The 20587-nt window shown below is 50.6% G+C and overlaps 1 protein-coding gene and 1 long non-coding RNA gene across 2 annotated transcripts in view; one reads left to right on the top strand and one right to left on the bottom strand.

Annotated features, from left to right (window-relative positions):
* Window positions 1–20587, top strand: part of LOC309376268 — a 192069-nt gene that overhangs the window by 110916 nt on the left and 60566 nt on the right. The gene's annotated exons all lie outside the window — the stretch shown is intronic.
* CCDC61 (coiled-coil domain containing 61) lies at window positions 230–19448 on the bottom strand. Its single transcript, XM_081922171.1, has 14 exons — window positions 19379–19448; window positions 17563–17791; window positions 16394–16476; window positions 15040–15200; window positions 13664–13816; window positions 11583–11799; window positions 9191–9273; window positions 8836–9077; window positions 7052–7130; window positions 6837–6964; window positions 4960–5038; window positions 3875–3941; window positions 3646–3718; window positions 230–1535 (listed from the first exon to the last, which is right to left on the bottom strand). Exons 2-14 carry the CDS (start codon window positions 17708–17710, stop codon window positions 1438–1440), a joined length of 1611 nt encoding a protein of 536 aa, XP_081778297.1. The 5' UTR covers window positions 17711–17791; window positions 19379–19448; the 3' UTR covers window positions 230–1437.

Below are 20587 nucleotides of genomic sequence, written 5' to 3'. Positions count from 1 at the left end.
TTCCCTCTGAACATGTGCAAAGTGCATTTCACCCTCCACCAACTTGCTCTCCCATGCCTGGGAGATGTGAGCTGTGATTCCCAAACATGCCTGTGACTGGAGAGTTTGGATTTCCTAGAGTGATCTGGCTGGGCTGGGCAGACGGTTTGTCCGATCTGTTAGGTTCTTCTTAAACTAGCACGGGAACACAGCTGTGACAAGATACCAGTGGATCGGACAGAGACCGGTGTGTTAGAAAAGAAGTGTTTATTTACAAAATTGGATCACTGCACACAGCACCACACACTGAGAGACAGGCAGACAGGGAAAACAGACGACCGCCATCCATTAAAAGCTGTCAAGAGAACTTCATGGAATGTTTAGAAGAGACCACACATAAGTTTACGAACCAGCCCACTAGAGGGTAGACCGACACAACCCAGCTGTATTTGCCCCTTGCAAAGGAGACTGGCTCAAGCGAGCAGTCAAAACAGGCCAAAAGGATATGTCACAACTGGGAACAGGCTCCCTGCTGCACAGCCGAGGGAACAAGGATGCTGTTTTAACACACCACCATCTGAACCCAGAAGAGAAACCAGGTCTAAACAGGCTGGGCAAAAGCAGTTATTTAAAAGGGAAATGTTAAAACCAGAGGCTGTGACAGTTCAGCTTCCCTTTGGTGCCTAGCTGAGAAGTAAAACTGGTGAGTGGAACTATTCCCTACTAGGATCTTTCACAGGCAGCCCAAAGATTTTCTGGCTAAGCCTGCGATCTCTCAATCGGCCAGTCTTTTGAGCCAAGAAATCCCTACCCTTCTCCCCACCCCTGGGGAAGAGATCTGAATTTGTGTCCCCAAAGCAGCCAGCACCTCCAGGCCAGAGACGGGCCTGGAAGCAACTGGAGGGAGAGGGAGGGACTCCGTAAAAGAGAAGTCATTGTCTTTGTCCCAGGAAGGAGGCTTGCCTGAGAGCAAGCAGCGAGGGAGGGCCCATTTTGATCTCAGGCTGCACACCCTGGTTTTTTAAAGGCCTGGAACTCAAGGGGCGAGAGAGCAGGTGGAATTAGGAGGAGAGTCTTAAAGAAGGATGGTCTGATGGCCGAGGGGGGCTCCATCTCCCCGTTTTTAAAGGCAAGATTGGGTACAAAAGGGCTAAGTAAGGCTAAAGGGTTCAATACCCTGTATCTCGAGCAAGCTACACATCGACCAGGTCCTAAGCAGCATCAGAGCAGCAGGGGGGGGGGGGGACTCTGAAGCTTCTAGTCCCTCAAGGCACCCGCTTTTGTGTGTGCTTGCTGTACATGAATGTTTACAAACCCATGCTTCCCGCCACCATCTCTTTCAGGCCCATGCCTCTGTCTAAAGAAGCCCGAAGGAGGACTTCAAACCGGGGTGGGTGGGGGAAGGAGGCTCCCTGTATTCTGGCCCAGCGGCCCTCTTAATTTGTTCTACTCCAGGGGTTACGTTCTGGTCTCAAGTTTATTCATGTATTCCTGCAGTGCCTGCAGCCGAGCATCAATCTCTGAGAGGTCAGCCGATGGCTCGTCGTAGAGGTTCTCTGTGGGACAAGACAACTGGGTTACTGCCATGCGAGAGGACTGGGGCGCAACTCCCCCCCCCAAATTATTTTATTCCTTTTATAACACAAATAAAGAACACAAACAGAAAAACAAACAATACAAACAAATTCTTGTCTTATCCTAATTTTTCTAAACATTGTTAGAGGGGCTTCCCCAAGTCCCACCTGATTTTCATTTTACTTCATGTTTAGCAATTTACATATATCATGATTTCTAAACATTTTTTAAAATAACACTTCCTTTAACCATAAAAAACTTCAGATTTTATCACTTACAAATAATAGTATTTTGAAATACATTATCTTCTACTCCTAACCCTACAGCCTATATCCACTTCCAAAGCTATTCTAAAACTTAAATATTAACATATTTTTTTTAAATATTCCTTAAACTTCTTCCAATTGGGGCGCAACTTTCTGGGCAAGTCCTAATGAGGAAGGGCTAGCTATGGTTGGGAGGGAGAGCCCAATAATAATGAGGTAAAATCTCCAGGGAGGGCTAGGAATAATAATAATAATTTATTATTTATACCCTGCCCATCTGGCTGGGCTCCCCCAGCCACTCTGGGTGGCTTAAAAAAATAAAAATAAAATACTGTAATACATCAAACATTAAAAGCTTCCCTAAACAGGGCTGCCTTCAGATGTCTTCTAAAAGTCTGGTAGTTGTTATTCTCTTTGACATCTGGTGGGAGGGTGTTCCACAGGGCAGGCGCCACCACCGAGAAGGCCTGGTTCCCTGTAACTTGGCTTCTCGCAGTGAGGGAACCACCAGAAGGCCCTTCGTGCTGGACCTCAGTGTCCGGGCAGAATGATGGGGGTGGAGACGCTCCTTCAGATATACTGGACCGAGGCCCCTTATCTGAAACCCTGGACAGTCACTGCTGCCAGCCAGCGTGGAGAATGCAGATGAGCCAATGGGCTGGCTTGGCATAAATAAATAAATAAACAAGCAAGCAAGCAGTAACAGGCCCAGCCCTGGTGGTAGCAACAAGAAACTCCTCCTCACCCAACTCTACTCATTGCCAGTCCACCACTGCACTTACCTGACCTGGGGTTTCTAGATCGCGGGCCCTACTGGTCAAAACGGGAGCCTCAGCGGTCGCTCTCTCCCACCAAAAAAACACACCCAGGTAGACGCCAAGAAAACGCAAACGGCAAAAAGGAGCGCTGGGCCTTGGGGGCTGCCCCCTTACCTGCAAGTGATCGGCTAGATAGCCAATCAAGATGTATTTAAAAAAAATATATTTCTCCCCTTCACTTCTCACTTCCCTCTGTGGCCCCCTAGCCTCTTGCTGTGGCCTCTCATTTATGCATTTTTCACCTGTGGCCCCCTTGGAATATCCTGGGACCCCCAGTTGGCAAGCACTAGCGTACAGTCATACCTGGGTCAAAGTAGCTTCAGGCTGAGCATTTTCGGGTTGCGCTCCGCGGCGACCAGGAAGTAATGGAGCGCGTTACTTCCGGGTTTCGCAGCTCGCGCATGCACACACACAAATGATGTGACGCGCATGCACGGAAGTGGCGGATTGCAACCCACGCAGATGCGCGCACAGGTTGCGTTCGCTTCAGGATGTGAACGGGGCTCTGGAATGGATCCCGTACCACTGTACAGTGGTATCTCGGGTTAAGTACTTAATTCGTTCTGGAGGTCTGTTCTTAACCTGAAACTGTTCTTAACCTGAAGCACCACTTTAGCTAATGGGGCCTCCTGCTGCTGCCGCGCCGCCGGAGCCCGATTTCTGTTCTCACCCTGAAGCAAAGTTCTTAACCTGAAGCACTATTTCTGGGTTAGTGGAGTCTGTAACCTGAAGCGTATGTAACCCGAGGTAACACTGTACATGGTTCTTCTATTTGATTCTCACAACCACCCTGTGAGGTAAGTTAGGACGAGAGCCAGGGACTGGCCCAAGGTCACCCTTCACGGCCAAGAGAAGAGACGGATCCTGGTCACCCGACACTCTCAACTGCTACGCCACACTGGCTCTCAAGAGGGGATTACACTTCACTGTTACCCAGAGAGGTCAACCCACGCCAGTCTCTGTGCCGCCTCAGCTCAAGAGGCCACTGGAGACCCCGGGGGATTTACCTTTGTCCACTCGCAGGCCTGTGGTAGGCGTGCTGGCCAGGTGCTTCCTGTGGCCACCATCGGTGTGGGGAATCTGCAGGGAGAACGAGTGGCACTGGTCAGTTCACCTCTGATAGCTAAGGAAAACCCAAGACCCGCCCCCAGCCCCCAGGAGTCTCGGCAGACGGCGAGCTCAGTTTTCCCAGCACTTTTCTGCCAAAGAGGAATCTCGACGCGGCTGGCTGCTTACCACGGTACTGCCATTCCAGGACGAGGAACTCAGAGGCTTCCTGCCCCTCACTGCTCGCTTCCTCCCCCTAAGGGACAACACACACAACCCATCAGGCTGGATCAGGCTAATTGCAATCATGTCCCAACCCCAAACTCTGTGTCCAAGCCAGGCAAAGCCAATAATAATAATAATAATAATTAATAATAATAATTTATTTTTTATTTATACCCCACTCATTTGGCTAAGTTTCCCCAACCACTCTGGGCAACTCCCAACAGAATTTTAAAAGCACAATAAAACATCAAACGTTAAAAACTTCCCTAAACAGGGCTGCCTTCAGATGTCTTCTAAACATCAGATACTGTAGTTGTTTATTTCCTTGACATCTGGTGGGAGGGCATTCCACAGGGCGGGGGTCACTAGCGAGAAGGCCCTCAGCATGGTTTCCTGTAACTTGGCTTCTCGCAATGAGGGAACCGCCAGAAGGCGCTTGGTGCTGGACCTCAGTGTCTTGGCTGAACAACGGGGGTGGAGATGCACCTTCAGGTATACTGGACCGAGGCCGTTCAGGGCTTTAAAGGTCAGCACCAACACTCTGAATTGTGCTTGGAAACGTACTGGGAGCCAACGTAGGTCTTTCAGGACCAGTGTTATACGGTCTCGGTGGCCCCTAACAGTCATCAGTCTAGCTGCCGCATTCTGGATTGATTTCAGTTTCCGGGTCACCTTCAAAGGTAGCCCCACGTAGAGCGCATTGCAGTAGTCCAAGCGGGAGATAACCGGAGCATGCACCACTCTGGCGAGATAGTCTGCAAGTAGGTAGGGTCTGAGGCTGCGTACCAAATGGAGCTGGTAGACAGCTGTCCTGGATTCCTAGTCCTGACCTTCCTCGTATGAACGGGGGGGGGGGGGGTAACTTGCTTGGCAATGGGAATTTTTGCCGCAGCTTTATCAGATTCGCTTCTGCTCCCATAAGGACTGGAAACTTGCTTTTTAAAGTTAAGTGTGGGGTTTTGGCAGGAAGCGGCTGGGCATTCCAGCACAGCATACAAGGTAGACTGCTTTGCATCAGGCTGGGCCTCCCCCTGCCCCACCTTCCTTACCTTGGGGCAGCAGGCTCAGAGTAATCGTCCAGTTCGCTCCCTGAGCTTGCGGATGAGCGCCGGCTACGGAAGCTTTCCACTGCAGGAAAAGAGCGTAGGGTGAGATCAGGTGAGGCAAAGACCCTTTCGCACTGGCAAGTCACCCAAATGCTGCGACGTGCCTGTGTAAAGTGGCTCTCGGAACATATAAACCAGGCGTAATGGGGAAAAAGAAAGCAAACTATAATTACTGTTAACTGAAGCACCTACGAGAATCTTTCCTTGCTGATCTACTGTGAAGCCTGCTATAATGTCACGGGATGTTCACAGACATTTCAAAGGTTCAGGGCAAAGCAGACAGCAAAAGAGCACAGCTCTTGTAAGGGCAAGATGGGAGGCAAAGAGAACAGGACGGGCTGTGCACTGCGGACAAGGAAGGAGCAGAGAGGAGGCAGGAGAGATGGGGGGAGCGATGGCGAGGGAAGTGAATTTCCCGTTAGGACTAACAAACCAAGAGGAGAATGGACGGAAACATCTCTGCACGTCAGCTCCAACTCATGTATTCTTTTTTCAACTGCTATTTTATATTTCAAAATATTTACTGCGATTTCAAACTGTTGTGAGCCCGCGCAGAAAGAGGGCAGGGCAGGTATGGATGCCGTTGGCGGAAATAAGGCAAGTTTGCACGTACATGGGTGCAGGGAATGTTCAGAACTGAGTAAAAGGCTAATTTCCTCAAACAGACAAACATCTCCGCACACTGTCACTTTGCTTGGGCGGTATTCATTTAGCGCCAGCCAGGTATCAAACAGGAGAACTCACAAGCCAGTTTGCTCAATTCGGGAAGCAGCCGCAGAAAGGACTTGGAAGGCTCAAAGACTCTGGCGTGGGCCGTCTGCCTTTCTCCGCTAGACTCCTGCAATCCCCTCTTCTCGGGCCTTCCCTTGTCTCACCTTTAATCGCCTCCAATCTAGCTGGCAACTTCCTGTTGCTCTAATCCTATGATCACCCTGCTTCCTGTATGCTCCCAGATCCAGCACAAGTTCCTAGTCCCTACCCCATCTTCAGATCTACTCCTAAGTTGTCCAAAGGTCTCCTGCTCCATTGTTTATAGCCCAGCTCCCCCCCCCCCAAAGAGCTTAAGGTGGCGTACATCGTTCTCCGCCTAGATCCGTTTTATCCCCACAACAACGCTGTGAGGCAGATGAGGTTGAGAGGCAGTGACTGGGCCAGTGTCACCCGGCGAGATTCAATATGGGGGGGGGGGACTTGAACCCTGGTCTCTCCCAGGTCCTGGTCTGACACTCTCACTGGTGCAGCACCCTTGGCTCTCTGGAGCCAGTGTGGTGTAGTGGTTAAGAGCGATAGTCTCGTAATCTGGGGAACCAGATTCGCGTCTCCGCTCCTCCACATGCAGCTGCTGGGTAACCTTGGGCCAGTCACACTTCTCTGAAGTCTCTCAGCCCCACTCACCTCACAGAGTGTTTGTTGTGGGGGAGGAAGGGAAAGGAGAATGTTAACCGCTTTGAGACTCCTTCGGGGAGTGATAAAGCGGGATATCAAATCCAAACTCTTCTTCTTCTCTCTAACCGAAGGACCCCTGGCATTTTCTCCCTTGCAGTCTGCTTCCAGAGAACCTTATTTCACCCACGTCCCACCTTAAAGCCTTTGGCGCAACCCCCTAGTTCCCATTCTGCCCTGTAACCCAGCCTAGGATGAAAATATGAGAAATCGATTGCCTGTTCCCCCCATGTATGCCTGCCCACTTCCCTCTCCACCTCCAACTGAGGTTTTGGAAGCTCCTCGAGGCAGGGACCTGACGCCTGGCGCCTCCATGCTGCTGCGTGCGTCATTTGCGCGGCACACGAAACAGGGAGCAAGGTCCCAGCGAGACGCACCTGAAGAACTCCTGCCCCGGCTTTTCCCGAGACCGCCGGTGCTGAAAGCCGATGGGCCCCTGGACTGCAGGCGGTGGCACCAACCGCTGGGCGGGGTGTCTCCCATCCCCCGCCGCAGGCATCGCTCTCTGGAGGGAGACAGGACAAATTAGCCCAAACAGCGCCGTTTGCCCTTGCCTGGATCCTGCAGCAGACCCTGGAGGCGAGCGACTCACTTTTTCTGCTCCGCTTCCTTCTGCTTCCTCTCCTTGGCCTTCACAAAGGCGGTGGGGTCAAAGCGTGGTGCCCGGGGTCCTACAGGGAAGGAGAGGGAAAGAGGGTGGTCAAGGAGGAAGGGCATCTTATGGCAGTTCTGTCCTGCGGAGCAGAAGGGACCTGGTCTGTTTACAGGGCAGAAGCTCCCAGTGCCCAGTTCTGGGTTGACGTCGTGCCCAAGGCAAAGGCAGCCTTGCTGAAAAGGCAAGGATTTGCTTTGCCTGCAGAGAGTTAAGAAGCCCATCATCCTTCGCACAAGGTGGGATGTGGATTCTAGCTTTGGGGACATCGCGCTTAGACAAGGTCCTGAGAGCTCCATTCCATGGTTGTGGGATTTGAACTCTGGCACAGTTCTCGGCTTCAAAAACCGGCAAGCAAGCTTCTAGCCCCTATTGTTGGAGAGTCAAGCATGGCGGCAAGAACGCCTCTGAATATGAGCTACTGGGGAACCCTGGGAGTGCGCTCTGCTCTGCGCCTGGGCTGGCCACCATGTGGACAGAGTGCTGGATTAGACGGGCCTTTGACCTGATCATAAATTTACAGAGCTGGAAGGGACCACACGGGTCATCTAGTCCAGTGTTTCCCAACCTTGGGCCTCCAGCTGTTTTTGAACTACAATTCCCATCATCCCTGACCACTGGTCTTGCTAGCTAGGGATGATGGGAGTTGTAGTCCAAAAACAGCTGGTAGTCCAACCCTTGCAATGCGGGATTTTTTTGCCCAAGGTAGGGCTTAAACCCACAACCTTGAGATCAAGAGTCGCACGCTCTACCAACTGAGCTATCCCAGGGCTAAGGCTCTTCTAACATGCAGAGTACCGTATTTTTCACTCTATAAGACGCACCTGACCATAAGACGCACCTAGTTTTTAGGGGAGGAAAACAAGAAATAAGACGTCTCCTGAACGAAGAGGGAGCGCTCCTCCCTCTTCGCTCAGGAGGCTTTGCAGGGTATCTCTGAAGCCAGGAGAGCAAGCAGGATCGGTGTGCACGGATCCTGCTTGCTCTCCTGGCTTCAGAGAAAGCAAGCCTCCTGGGTTTCCCCCAACCTCCCACAAGAGCCGTGCGCTCTTTAAAGGGAGCGCGGCTCTTGGGGGCTTTTCTGGGAGGTGGGGAAAGGGACAGTGCTGTGCACTCTGTCCCTTCCCCTACCTCCCGCAAAAGCCAGGGATAGCTCCGCGAAGCCTCCGTAGGGCAGCGGGATGAAGGCTCCCGTACGGAGGCTTCACGCGGCTAAGCCAGAAGCTAGAACAGCCAGAGAGAGGGAGCGGAGCACTGCGCAGCGCTCCCTCTCGCTGTTCTGGCTTCCGGGATAGCCCGCAAAGCCTGCATTCGCTCCATAAGACGCACACACATTTCCCCTTACTTTTTAAGAGGGGGAAAGTGCGTCTTATAGAGCAAAAAATACGGTATCTCAGAAGCAAGAGATGCGGTGTCAGAAGAGCAGTTTCACGAGCTGCAGTACTTGACTCTGGCCATCCCCCTCAGATCTAGCAGATAAAAGAAAACATGTGCTGAAAAAGGCAGTTTTACTTGCCTGGCACCTTGAGAAGAAGAAGAGGAGTTTGGATCTGTTGGTAACTCGGAGGCAGGCAGAGAGCGCATAATGTGGCCTGCTCCTTTCTGTGTCCAGCACACCCCCTTCGAAGGAGGCTTCTCCTTCCCAGCAGCCACTGCGCCAGCCAGGCCTGGTGCCAGGGAACAGGGGGGGGGGGTGCATGGTGAGGGTGACCCACCCCTCTCACCTGTAGGAGATGGGGACTGTCGAGGGAGGCGGCCCTGGCTCCCGCAGCGCCCCTCCCTGGAGGTGGACCTCTGCCGGCTAGGCCCCCAAGCGCCGCTGCGCTCCCGGGAGTTCGAGCGCTCCTCCGAGGTGGAGCGGCGGACGTCTCTCTTCTTGGTGCTGCCTCGGGACAGGGTGGGGTGCGCAAAATTGCGAGGGGGCGCGGGGTGGTTCTGGGGAGATGGTCCGGAAGGGGTGAAGCGCCTGGGGAGGGAGAGAAAGGAACGCCTGCAGCTAGAGGGGTGGGTTTGCGTCGGGCATAGAAAGCGCTGCCTTTGACAGCAAAGCAGAGTGGCTGAAGGGTCAGGAGCGCTCACCCTTTCTTGTACAAGGCCAGCTCGTTGGTCAGGTTTTTCACGCGAATCCGGAGGCTCCGTTCTGTCGCTTTCATCTCCGCCAGCTGCAGTGGGCAGAAAGATCTCTTTCTGAGCCTTGTGTTAAGGCTCAGGCTAAATAATGGGGGCGGGGCGGATATTTAAAGCAGAATCGGTACCTAGGAGTCCAGGGTGGATATTTGCAGAATGTGATCATTTCACATTTTATGCATTGTGACTTGCTATTTTTGTTGATTATAGTTCAGCAATTATTTATTGTACAGTGGTACCTCGGTTTTCAAATATAATCTGTTCCGGAAATCCGTTCCGAGTTCCAAAACGTCTGAAAACTGAAAGCGGAAGCCTCAAAACAGAAGCCACTTTTCTTGTTTGACTTTTGAGGCGCGTTCAAAAACCGAGAAACCACTGTAACTGCTAAGAGTGAATTTCTGTTTAATTATTATTTACTGATAATTTGAGAGCAATGCTATTGTGTACACTATTATGCTCCAATGGATTATTGAATATTACCTTACCTGCTGCAAGTTGTTTAAAGTTATGCTTTTATTATGACTTTGCTGAATAGTGGTAGCTCGGGTTATACAAACACTTTGGGTTACAAACTCCACTAACCCGGAAGTAGTACCTCGGGTTGAGAATTTTGCCCCAGGATGAGAACAGAAATTGTGTGCCAGTGGCACAGTGGCAACGGGAGGCCCCATTAGCGAAAGCACGCCTCAGGTTAAGAACGGACCTCCGGAATGAATTAAGTTTGTAACCTGAGGTACCACTGTATTGAATTTGATTATTCTAAGGCAGAGGTCAGCAATTTTTTTCAGCAGTTCCACTGTCCCTCAGACCTTGTGGGGGGCTGGACTATTTTTTTTTTTTGGGGGGGGGGAGATGAACGAATTCCTATGCCCCACAAATAACCCAGAGATGCATTTTAAATAAAAGGACACATTCTGCTCATGTAAAAACACCAGGCAGGCCCCACAAATAACCCAGAGATGCATTTTAAATAAAAGGACACATTCTGCTCATGTGAAAACACGCTGATTCCTGGACCGTCCGTAGGCCGGATTGAGAAGGCGATTGGGCCAAATCCGGCCCCCGGGCCTTAGTTTGCCTACCCATGTTCTAAGGTGTGTGATCTTTGTTGCATGTCATAAACCGCCTTGCATAGAGTAGTATAGAAAAGCGGTATGCAAATTAAGAGTGAATGAAATGAAGGAGATGGTGTTTCTAGGGGTCCCTAGTCTTCGAGGAAGGCTGGCCGTCCCTCCCTCTCTCCTTACCATGACCCCCCCATGACCCCCCACCCACCCACCAGTCCCACGACTCTTGTCGGAGGGCAGAGAGAAGCCTTGCCCTTTCCACCAAGGGTGGGCAGATTCCAGGCTTATTCGATCTTTGGCATTTTTCTACCTCGAACCCCAAAATGAAGTGGAAAGGACGCAGTGGGAATCAAAGACCAGGAGGCGCCTCTGAGCACATTCCACGCCTAAGGATTTATTTTCAGTAGCAGAGCTGAGCTCGGACGAGCGCTTCTGCCCTGAGGTCTTTGTCCTTTCAGCAGCCTAATATAGCCCTTTCCCCAACCCGCCCAGTGGAACGAGGATCCTGTAAGTTGGTCCCTTAGCTTTCCCGCCCCAACCTGGCCACAGTGATCCATGCGACGGTCACCTCCAGGCTTGACTACTGTAATTCGCTCTACGCGGGGCTGCCCTTGAAGCTGTCCCAGAAACTCCATCGGGTGCAGAATGCTGCAGCGAGGCTCCTCACGGGGTCTCTGCCATGGGAGGATATTCACCCAGTGCTTTTCCAGCTGCACTGGCTCCCGGTGGAGTACAGGGACAGATTTAAGGTGCTGCTTTTGACCTTTAAAGCCCTTCACGGCCTAGGACCCTCGTACCTACAGGACCGCCTCTCCCGGTATGCCCCACGGAGAGCCTCAAGGTCCATAAATAACAACACCCTAGTGGTCCCGGGCCCTAAGGAAGTTAGATTGGCTTCAACCAGAGCCAGGGCCTTTTCAACTCTGGCTCCGGCCTGGTGGAACGCTCTGTCTCCTGAAACCAGGGCCCTGCAGGATCTGATTTCTTTCCGCAGGGCCTGTAAGACAGAGTTGTTCCACCTGGCCTTTGGCTTGGAGCCAATTGGATTCCCTCCCTCTCTTTCTTTTATCATTTCCTTTCTCCTCCTGCGATGAGGCTACATTTTAATATTTTACTGTTTCAATATTCTAATGTTGTATTTTAATTTTGTTTTTAAGTTGTAATCGTTCAACTTGTTTTTATTACTGCTTGTTAGCCGTCCTGAGCCCGGCCTTGGCTGGGGAGGGCGGGGTATAAATAAAAATTATTATTAATATTATTATTAAGGCCCAGCCCACCTCGTCGGCAAGCTGCCGGCTCTCCTGCAGGCGCTTGTTAGCGATCCGCTGGTGCTTCGCCCTCTCCTTGGTCAGCTCCTCCTCGAGGCTCTGAACGACCTTCTTGAGGATCTTGACCTCCTTGAAGGCGCTGCTCTTGTTGGTGAGCTTCAGCTCCTCCTGAAGGCCTAGCAAGACCGTCTCCACTGACTGTTTCTCCTCCAAGGTGTGCTGCAGCCTGAAAAAGGGAGCGTCGGGAAGAATTTGGATTTGATATCCCGCTTTATCACTACCCGAAGGAGTCTCAATGCGGCTAACATTCTCCTTTCCCTTCCTCCCTCACAACAAACACTTTGTGAGGTGAGTGAGGCTGAGAGATTTCAGAGAAGTGTGACTAGCCCAAGGTCACCCAGGAGCTGCATGTGAAGGAGCGGGGAATTGAACCCGGTTCACCAGATTACGAGTCCACTGCTCTTAACCACTACACAGCAGCCGCAGCTGAGAGGGAATCTCTTCCGTGCAAGGCTTGAGACCTGAGCTTTCCTGCACCTGAGGTTTCGAAAAGGTTGCTTAAGTGCTAAAAGGTGGGTTTGCAAAGCCACTTTTGTCTTTAGACGTCTGGCAAAAAAACACTCCTCTTTTCCCAGGCCTACGGCTGTTAAATAATCTAAAGTGTGGGGCAGAGGACTGTTATTATGATGACTATTTTACGTGTCAATAACTTTTTATTACTGATGTTCTGTAATGTGATTTTAATGTTGTACACCACCCTGGGATCTTTTGATAAAGGGCGGTATATAAATTGAATTAATCATAATCATCATCTCTTCAAGGAGAGAGCAGCTGCACTTCCAGTCTCCTGCTGATTTGCATTTCCAGACTGATACTGTAAAATGTCTGGCCTGTCTCCTTAAAAGACATGTCCTCCTTAAAAGACACGCCAGAACTATAACAAAAGGTCCTTTCGCTGGGTGTGGTTCCCTCTACAGATGAATGAGAAGCTTAGCTTTGCCTGTCTAGCAGGTCTTAGCTCCTATGCTGAAGTGCTGATCAGCTGTTCATAAATAAATACAACTGTCACAGTTCTCCTGACTCCTGCTGGTTCTTGGTAATAGGGCAGACCTGTTGCACCATTTCCTTGCACAGCGAGCCTCCTTCTCAAACCCATGAGATGCTGCAGATTTTGCTTCACTGCGATTTCAATACTTGCCCTTGTTTGGATTTTCGGGACGAGGAATTTAAGACTTAATTTGGATTGTTTGCTCTTTGTAAGCTGTCTTGAACGTTTTTATAGGGAAGCAACAGATCAACGTGGTAGATTTAAGGGTTGTATTTTAAATCAGTGGGGATCAGTCAGATCAGAACAATGCTTTGAGGAGGAAAACTGACTCCAAAGAAGCATTTACATGCCTGTGATCACAAATAGCTCCCAAATATGGAGATGCAGTTCTTGAGTCATAGCTGTCAACTTTTCCCTTTCCTTGCGAGGAATCCTACTCAGAATAAGGGAATTTCCCTTTAAAAAAGGGAAACGTCAACAGCTATGCCTTGAGTATCTCTCCCTCCCTACAAAAACCCCAACACCTTCCACTCTCTCTGGTACCTGGGAAAGAACCCAGCAGTTCCAAGAAGCACTTCAAACCCCCATTTCCTGGTGCCACAGATACAGTGGTGCCCCGCAAGACGAACGCCTCGCAAGACGGAAAACCCGCTAGACGAAAGGCTTTTCCGTTTTGGAGGCGCTTCGCAAAACGAATTTCCCTATGGGCTTGCTTCGCAAGACGAAAATGTCTTGCGAGTTCCTGCGGGGTTTTTTCCCCTCCCCCCCTTTTCCTAAGCCGCTAAGCCGCTTAACAGCTGATCGCTAAAAGCCGCTAAACCGCTAATAGCGCTAATCTGCTAAGCTGTCAATGGGCTTGCTTCGCAAGACGGAAAAACCGCTATACGAAGAGCCTCACGGAACGGATTAATTTCGTTTTGCGAGGCACCACTGTATCCTGGTTCCTAAATGCCGGAACAGCAAATTCAGAAGGCCGCATTCATGTCTCCTGCAGAGAGCAGCTGCCTGATATAGCTCAAGTTACACCGCCTCCCCCACTCACTCGTCACGAAGCCGGCGGATCTCAGCATCTCTGAAATCCTTGCTTGGCTTTGCCTTCAGCAGGGCCAACTCCTCCTTGAGCTCCCGGATCACCTTCTGCAGGACAACGGGATCCGGCTTGCCCATGTAAGGGAGGGGGAGAGGGTAATGGATCCTGCCGGGAAACAAGGAAACGCAGCCACAAGTCACGACCCCCTGCACTGCATCTCGCTGCAGACAGGAGCAAATGTCAAGGGGTTGGTTGGTTCTGGTGCTTAACAGGCCAGGCAGATTGCTCTGCTTGACTAGGAGGGCAGAGGCCCCCTCCCAAGAGGGGACTGGCTAGCAACCCTTGGTGCTTCCTGCCTCCCTGTCCAGAAGAGACAGCCCAAACCAGCCCACAGAAAGGGAAAGGCAAGGACTTTCTTCCCTGTAACTGCTACCAATAAGGTAAAGGGACACCTGGCCATTAGGTCCAGTCGTGACCGACTCTGCGGTTGCGGCGCTCATCTCGCTTTATTGGCCGAGGGAGCCAGCGTGAAGCTCCCGGGTCATGTGGCCAGCATGACTAAGCCGCTTCTGGCGAACCAGAGCAGCGCACGGAAACGCCGTTTACCTTCCCGCCAGAGCGGTACCTATTTATCTACTTGCACTTGGACGTGCTTTTGAACTGCTAGGTTGGCAGGAGCAGGGACCGAGCAATGGGAGCTCACCCCATCACGGGGATTCGAACCGCCGACCTTCTGATGGGCAAGTCCTAAGCTCTGTGGTTTAACCCACAGTGCCACCTGCGTCCCAACTGCTACCAATATTGAATGCTTATTCCTCTGCATGTCCCTGCAGATCAGCCTTTGCCAAGATGGCCTCCCAGCCGCTTTGAAGTACAATTCCCATCAGCCCCAGGTGGGTATAGTCCAAAGCGTCTGGAAGGCCCGTTTGTCAAAGACTGCTGTGATCCTTGATCTTCCCCTCTCTTCTTGCTTTGGGAAAAGGGGGGCAGCTCCCTGGATAGTCCTGGGCTAAGAGGGAGGAAGGCCTTTTGCTCCTGCCTCGTTGTTTGCTGTTTTCGAAGCAAAAAAGGAGGCGTGGAAAGCACCCTGGTCTTCCGCCTCCTCCTTCCTCCCACACAGCAAAGGGAAGGACTGGTTTCATTAGCTGCTTCCCTCCAAGTTATAAGGTTATGCAGTCTCTCTGGCAGCCTCACAGCTCTTACGAGATACTTGGGTCTTCCAGAAAGGCCAGGTTCACCTGTCCCCATCGCACCTGCAATAAATCTGTGGCTGGCTATGGGGCCTTTGGGTGAATATTTAGCTACAAATGAGCTGCCCTCCGTTTCCCCAAGCCCCCTTGTCACCCCAAGGCTCCCTGCTGGTCATGCAGTTGGGATTCCCCTTTCACCTGTCAAATTCCACCGAGTAGATCAAGATGAGGTAGCGCTTGGAGCTCAGCGGGGAGTTTTTGGCAGCCGCCGTGTGCCGGGGACCCACTCCAATCTTCCTGTTCCTCAACAACTCCAGGTCTGTGTAAGTGAGTAGGTCCAGAGTGACCGACTCGCTGCTCTGTAGGGGAAAAGCCCACACAATCAGCAACACACCAAGGACCCTTTACACAGCCAGACCTTATCCCGGAAGAAGCGACTCTCGGACTAGGGAAGGACAGGAATTCAAGACAGAAAGGGGACCACGGTGGCAGGATTTAAGATGCAGGAACCTGGCAGGGCATGTTGTAGAAACACTGTAAGTCGTCAAAGCTGGGGGGGAAAGATGAAACACATAAAGGAGGCCTGACATTCTGGAGGTCCCTTCTCAAACCTGGTGCCTGCCAGATGTTTCAGACTACAACTCCCATCAGCAGCAGCCACATTAGATTGACGTCCCCCCCCCATTATTTACTTATTAATGTGTCGAAACAAAACAAAATAAATAAAATGAATAAAATACCTTCCAGTAGCACGTTAGAGACCAACTAAGTTAGTTATTGGTATGAGCTTTCGTGTATGCTTCTTCACATCTGAAGAAGTGTGCATGCACACGAAAGCTCATACCAATAACTAGCTTAGTTGGTCTCTAACGTGCTACTAAGGGACGCGGGTGGCACTGTGGGTTAAACCACAGAGCCTAGGACTTGCTGATCAGAAGGTTGGCGGTTCGAATCCCTGTGACGGGGTAAGCTCCCGTTGCTCGGTCCCAGCTCCTGCCAACCTAGCAGTTCGAAAGCACATCAAAGTGCAAGTAGATAAATAGGTACCGCTCTGGTGGGAAGGTAAACGGCGTTTCCATGCGCTGCTCTGGTTCGCCAGAAGCGGCTTAGTCATGCTGGCCACATGACCCAGAAGCTGTACGCCGGCTCCCTCGGCCAATAAAGCGAGATGAGCGCCGCAACCCCAGAGTCGGCCACGACTGGACCTAATGGTCAGGGGTCCCTTTACCTTTACCGTGCTACTAGAAGGTATTTTTTATTTTATTTTGATTACGGCAGACCAACACGGCTATCTACCTGATATTAATGTGTTTGTTTGTTTTTTAAAGATTGAGGCTTTTATCTGCCGTGTTCACACCCAGGAGAGGACTACAGATGAAGAAATCTCCCAGATGCCCACCTGTGTAATGGATGGCTGGTGGCAGGGGAGAAGGGACCAAAGGGAGAGGGAGAAGCTTAGGAAAGTGGCAATGCTCAAGAAGCCTGAGAAACTGCCCGAGACACATTTCCATAGACTTTTCCGTGGCTGCCCCAAAGCCAAACTGAGCCTCACCTGAGAAAGGGCCGACTCTAGCATGCTGCAGAAGATCCCAAACTGCTTGAAATTCCCAGTCTTGTGAGTGAGGTCTTCAATGACTGGAAGAAAAGGGAAAACATGAGGGATGCTGATTTTGGTATGTAATAGGGAGCATGTAATGGCTTAACTTGGGAATTTGAGAACAAGAGGGAAATGTAACCAGTATTTTATCGTTTGAAAAGTCCCAGGAGACTAGGGCCCTTCAGGATTTAACCTCCTTCCGTCGGGCCTGTAAAACAGAGCTATTCCGCCTGGCCTTTAATTTGAATTCAGCCTGATCTTTTATTTCCCTTCCCTTCCCTTCTCTTCCCTCCCCTCCCCTTTTATGAAGATCCCCCGCTCTAAGACCCCACAGCTAATTCTCGCTGGTACAAGTACGACCAATTCAGCCATCTAGCCCTGGGGATTATCTAATTGATTTTTGAATTTTATTGTTATTCATGTTTTTATATTGTATTTTATGCTGCTTTTATAATTAAGTGTTTTAAAGTGTTTTAAATTTGTTGTTAGCCGTCCTGAGCCCGGTTTTTGAACAGGGAAGGGCGGGGTATAAATAAAATTATTATTATTATTATTATTATTATTATTATTATTATTATTATTATTACAGTGGTGCCTCGCAAGATGAAATTAATCCGTTCCGTGAGGCTATTCATATAGCGGTTTTTTCGTCTTGCGAAGCAAGCCCATTGACAGCTTAGCGGATTAGCGCTATTAGCGGCTTTTAGCGATCAGCTGTTAAGCGGCTTAGGAAAAGGGGGGAAAGGGGGGGAAAGCTGCAGGAACTTGCAAGACATTTTCGTCTTGCAAAGCAAGCCCATAGGGAAATTCGTTTTGCGAAGCGCCTTCAAAACGGAAAACCCTTTCGTCTAGTGGGTTTTCCGTCTTGCGAGGCGTTCGTCTTGCGTGGCACCACTGTATTATTATTAAAGACACGGGGCTTCAAGTGCCCAGCAGAGGCAGGGACAAAGCAGAGCCAGAAGGGCAACTGGCTCATCTCTGCACATGCCAGATAGTCAAAGCAGAGAAAAGCGGTGTTTGGTTTCCCATCTAGCAGCACCGTGTAGCTGGGCATTTCACAGCTCTTCCCTCTCCTAAGCTGTTCACATCAGCACAGCTTCCTCAGTGTCAGATTCTTTACTCACAAGCAGCATCAAACTCCCCCCGCCACTGGTCCGTGGTGAGCCGGTCCTCCACTTCGACTTCCAGAAGGTTCCCGTCCACCGACATCCGGACGATGTGCTCAACGCCACGGAAAACATAGTCCGCTTGCAGCCCGTGCAGCTTGGCCATGTCGCGACCAGCAATCTCTCTGCCCGCCTCGCAGGGCAGGAAGTGGGCAGCCTTGAACAGCAGCCTTCCACGCGTAATTGTCTATGTGGGGGGGAACAAGAGCAGGGAAGTTTATCAGCCGGGTGTGAAGCAATCACAAAATCACACAAAGACACACGCATCAGATGTCCCTTGGACGATGGTTTCTCCCACCCCACAGGTTCAGAATTAAGAAAAATGTTTCTGCTGGGAGAGAATGGCCAGTAACTGAGAACTGTTAATTTTTTTTTGTCTCCCCCATGGTGTCCGAGAGTCACTTAATGCCATTTTCCTGAATTTGCCCAGTGTGGCCACGACTGACCAGACTGATGGAGGGACAGTGCTGGATTCAGTGAGATTGGGAAAACATAGAAAAATAAGGAGAGACAAGTGGGAGGGGAAATGGGATACAAATCTAAATAATGGCAGCAAGGGACTGAAAAGCTCCACCCAGAGGATCTGCAACAGTGATAGGGAAACTGTGATAATTAGCATAATGGTGGATTAATTAGCATCAATTTATCCCTGCAGGTTCCCCATGTCCGAGGCCTGGGTGGCCCCTCTGATAGCAGGAAGCTGGACTTGACCGGCCTTTCGCCTGACCCAGCCAGGCTATCCATATATTTTTAACTGGGGGTGGGGACTTCAATTAGCATTTAGCAGTGACAAGGAGTGGATAATTACCCTTAAGGGCAGGAGATGCTTGGCATTAATGGCAGGAGGCAATATTGGGAATGACTGGAGTCCGAGAAAGCAGCCTTCCTGTGGTCTTAATAGGCATTAATTAGCATTAACTGTGGGCAGGGCTACTGTTTGGGGGTCGAAATCAGGATTCTGAAGGTTTTATTGGCCTTAATTAGCAAAAATTAGCATTAATTGTGGGAGGGCGTTAATTAGCATTAACGGTGGGCAGGGCTACTGTCTGGTGGGGTCCGAATCAGGATTCTTAAGGTTTTAATGGGCGTTAATTAGCAAAAATTAGCATTAATTGTGGGAGGCCGTTAATTAGCATTAACGGTGGGCAGGGCTACTGTCTGGGGGTCCGAATCAGGATTCTTAAGGTTTTAATGGGCATCAATTAGCAAAAATTAGCATTAATTGTGGGAGGGCGTTAATTAGCATTAACGGTGGGCAGGGCTACTGTCTGGGGGTCCGAATCAGGATTCTTAAGGTTTTAATGGGCGTCAATTAGCAGAAATTAGCATTAATTGTGGGAGGGGCTATTGTTTGGGGTCTGAGGCTTAGCTGTCAACTTTTCCCTTTTCTATTCGGAGTAAGGGAATTTCCCTTAAAAAAAGGGAAACGTTGGCAGCTATCGTCCAAGGTAGGAATCTGCTCACGTCCTTAATAGGGGGCGTTAATTAGCATTAATTAGTCTTAATTGCATATGGTTAATTAGCATTAATGGGGGGAGGCGGTTATTAGGCCTAAGAGGGGCTCCTGTTTGGACTCTGAGGCAGAAGTCTTCTTATGGTCTTAATTGCGGGGGGGGTCGTTAATTAGCGCTAATTGCCTGGGGTTAATTAGCATTAATTAGGGGGGAGGCGGCTATTAGGAGACGGGGGAGGGGTTACTGGTTTGAGGGAGGCAGGAATGAGGTGGGTTCGGGGGTTTAAATAGGGGACGGAGCCCCCCCAAAAGCCAACTTACCTGCGCGCCGCCCCCACCTCAACTGCCGTCTCCAGCGAAAGCCGCCTCCTCGCCGCTCTCCCATTGGCCGCCCGCTCAACCGCTCCCGCGCCGCTATTGGCTCGTGGCGACGTCAGTCACCTCCCAGGGCTCCCTCGGAAGCCACGCTCGCCGTCAGTCAGAGCGGTGGCCCCGCCCCTAACACTACAAGCCCCTCCCCTCCCTCTCCTTGAATGTGTGGGCGGGCGAGGGGGCGTGGAGCACCCAATCCGAGACGGGAAGCTCGACCCGGCGGCACTTATTGGTCCAAGGCACCTCTGACATCGAGGAAGAATCCCGCCCAGAGCTGCGCCCGCCTCTCGACGCCGGCTACTGGCGCCTCGGCTTGTCACTCCTCAAGGCACCGAGCGTCCTCCTATGCCTGGGCGGGCGCGGAAACGCGCTGCTCTATTGCCCTCTAGTGGCTGTCGAGCGCGTTGCTCTTATAGCTGCTGAGCGATCCGGTCCGAGGGAAAGCTCTCCAGCTGGGATCGCGAGAGATCCAGGGCAGGTGAGAGCAGACGGTGGGAAGGGATCTTGCACGTGTACAGAAACAGAAAGTGAAAGCAGCACCCATTAGGGCCGAAGCGATTTTTCTTTCTTTGCAATAACTTTTATTGGGTTTTTAAGGAAAGTGATGTAAAGTCAAACCAAGACAGAACAGTCAAACCAGGTAGGATGAAAATAGAGACCGAAAGTGATCATTATATCAGGTATGCCCTATATGGCATTAATTAATTAATGAAACACTATTTTTTTAAGCTGCGTCGAACAGCAATAGCAAAGTGAGGAAGGACTTGAAAAGGCACCACGTGATTGAAAATTAGGTATATTTTCTATATGTCCAGCGAGGCTGAGAGAAGAGACGGGTGCAATTGCTAATTATAAACATGTGAGATGAAGGCCCAACATACAGCTGCAAAACAGCCCCATATAGGCGTTCAGGCAAGGATCTTTTTTTGCCAAGTGGTTTTTTCCCTGAAGCAAAGTCCAAAACGAACAAATTATATTGCAATGTAGTGTTGTGCACCACCCTGAGGGTCTAGGGCAGTAAACAAAGGTGATTAATAATAATAATAATAATTAATAATTGGGACATCCTAAGGAAAAGCCTTAGAAGTAGAGACATCACCTTGCCAACAAAGGTTCGTATAGTTAAAGCTATGGTTTTCCCAGCAGTGATGTATGGAA

The sequence above is a fragment of the Podarcis melisellensis genome (genome assembly GCF_964234715.1).
Source record: "Podarcis melisellensis genome assembly, chromosome: 8".
NCBI classification, from domain to species: domain Eukaryota; kingdom Metazoa; phylum Chordata; class Lepidosauria; order Squamata; family Lacertidae; genus Podarcis; species Podarcis melisellensis.
The sequence above is the reverse complement of the archived record's forward strand: the minus strand, read 5'-3'. Positions and strand labels throughout refer to the sequence as shown.

Bases quoted from the DNA above. Each gene is read 5' to 3' on its own strand.
- CCDC61 (XM_081922171.1), bottom strand. From the start codon at position 17,710: ATGGCCAAGCTGCACGGGCTGCAAGCGGACTATGTTTTCCGTGGCGTT. The intron at 13,817-15,039 runs GTGAAAGGGGAA...GTTTCCCGGCAG, and splicing joins TACTCGGTGGAATTTGACAG to GATCCATTACCCTCTCCCCC. The intron at 11,800-13,663 runs GTGAGTGGGGGA...TCCCTTTTTCAG, and splicing joins ATCCGCCGGCTTCGTGACGA to GCTGCAGCACACCTTGGAGG.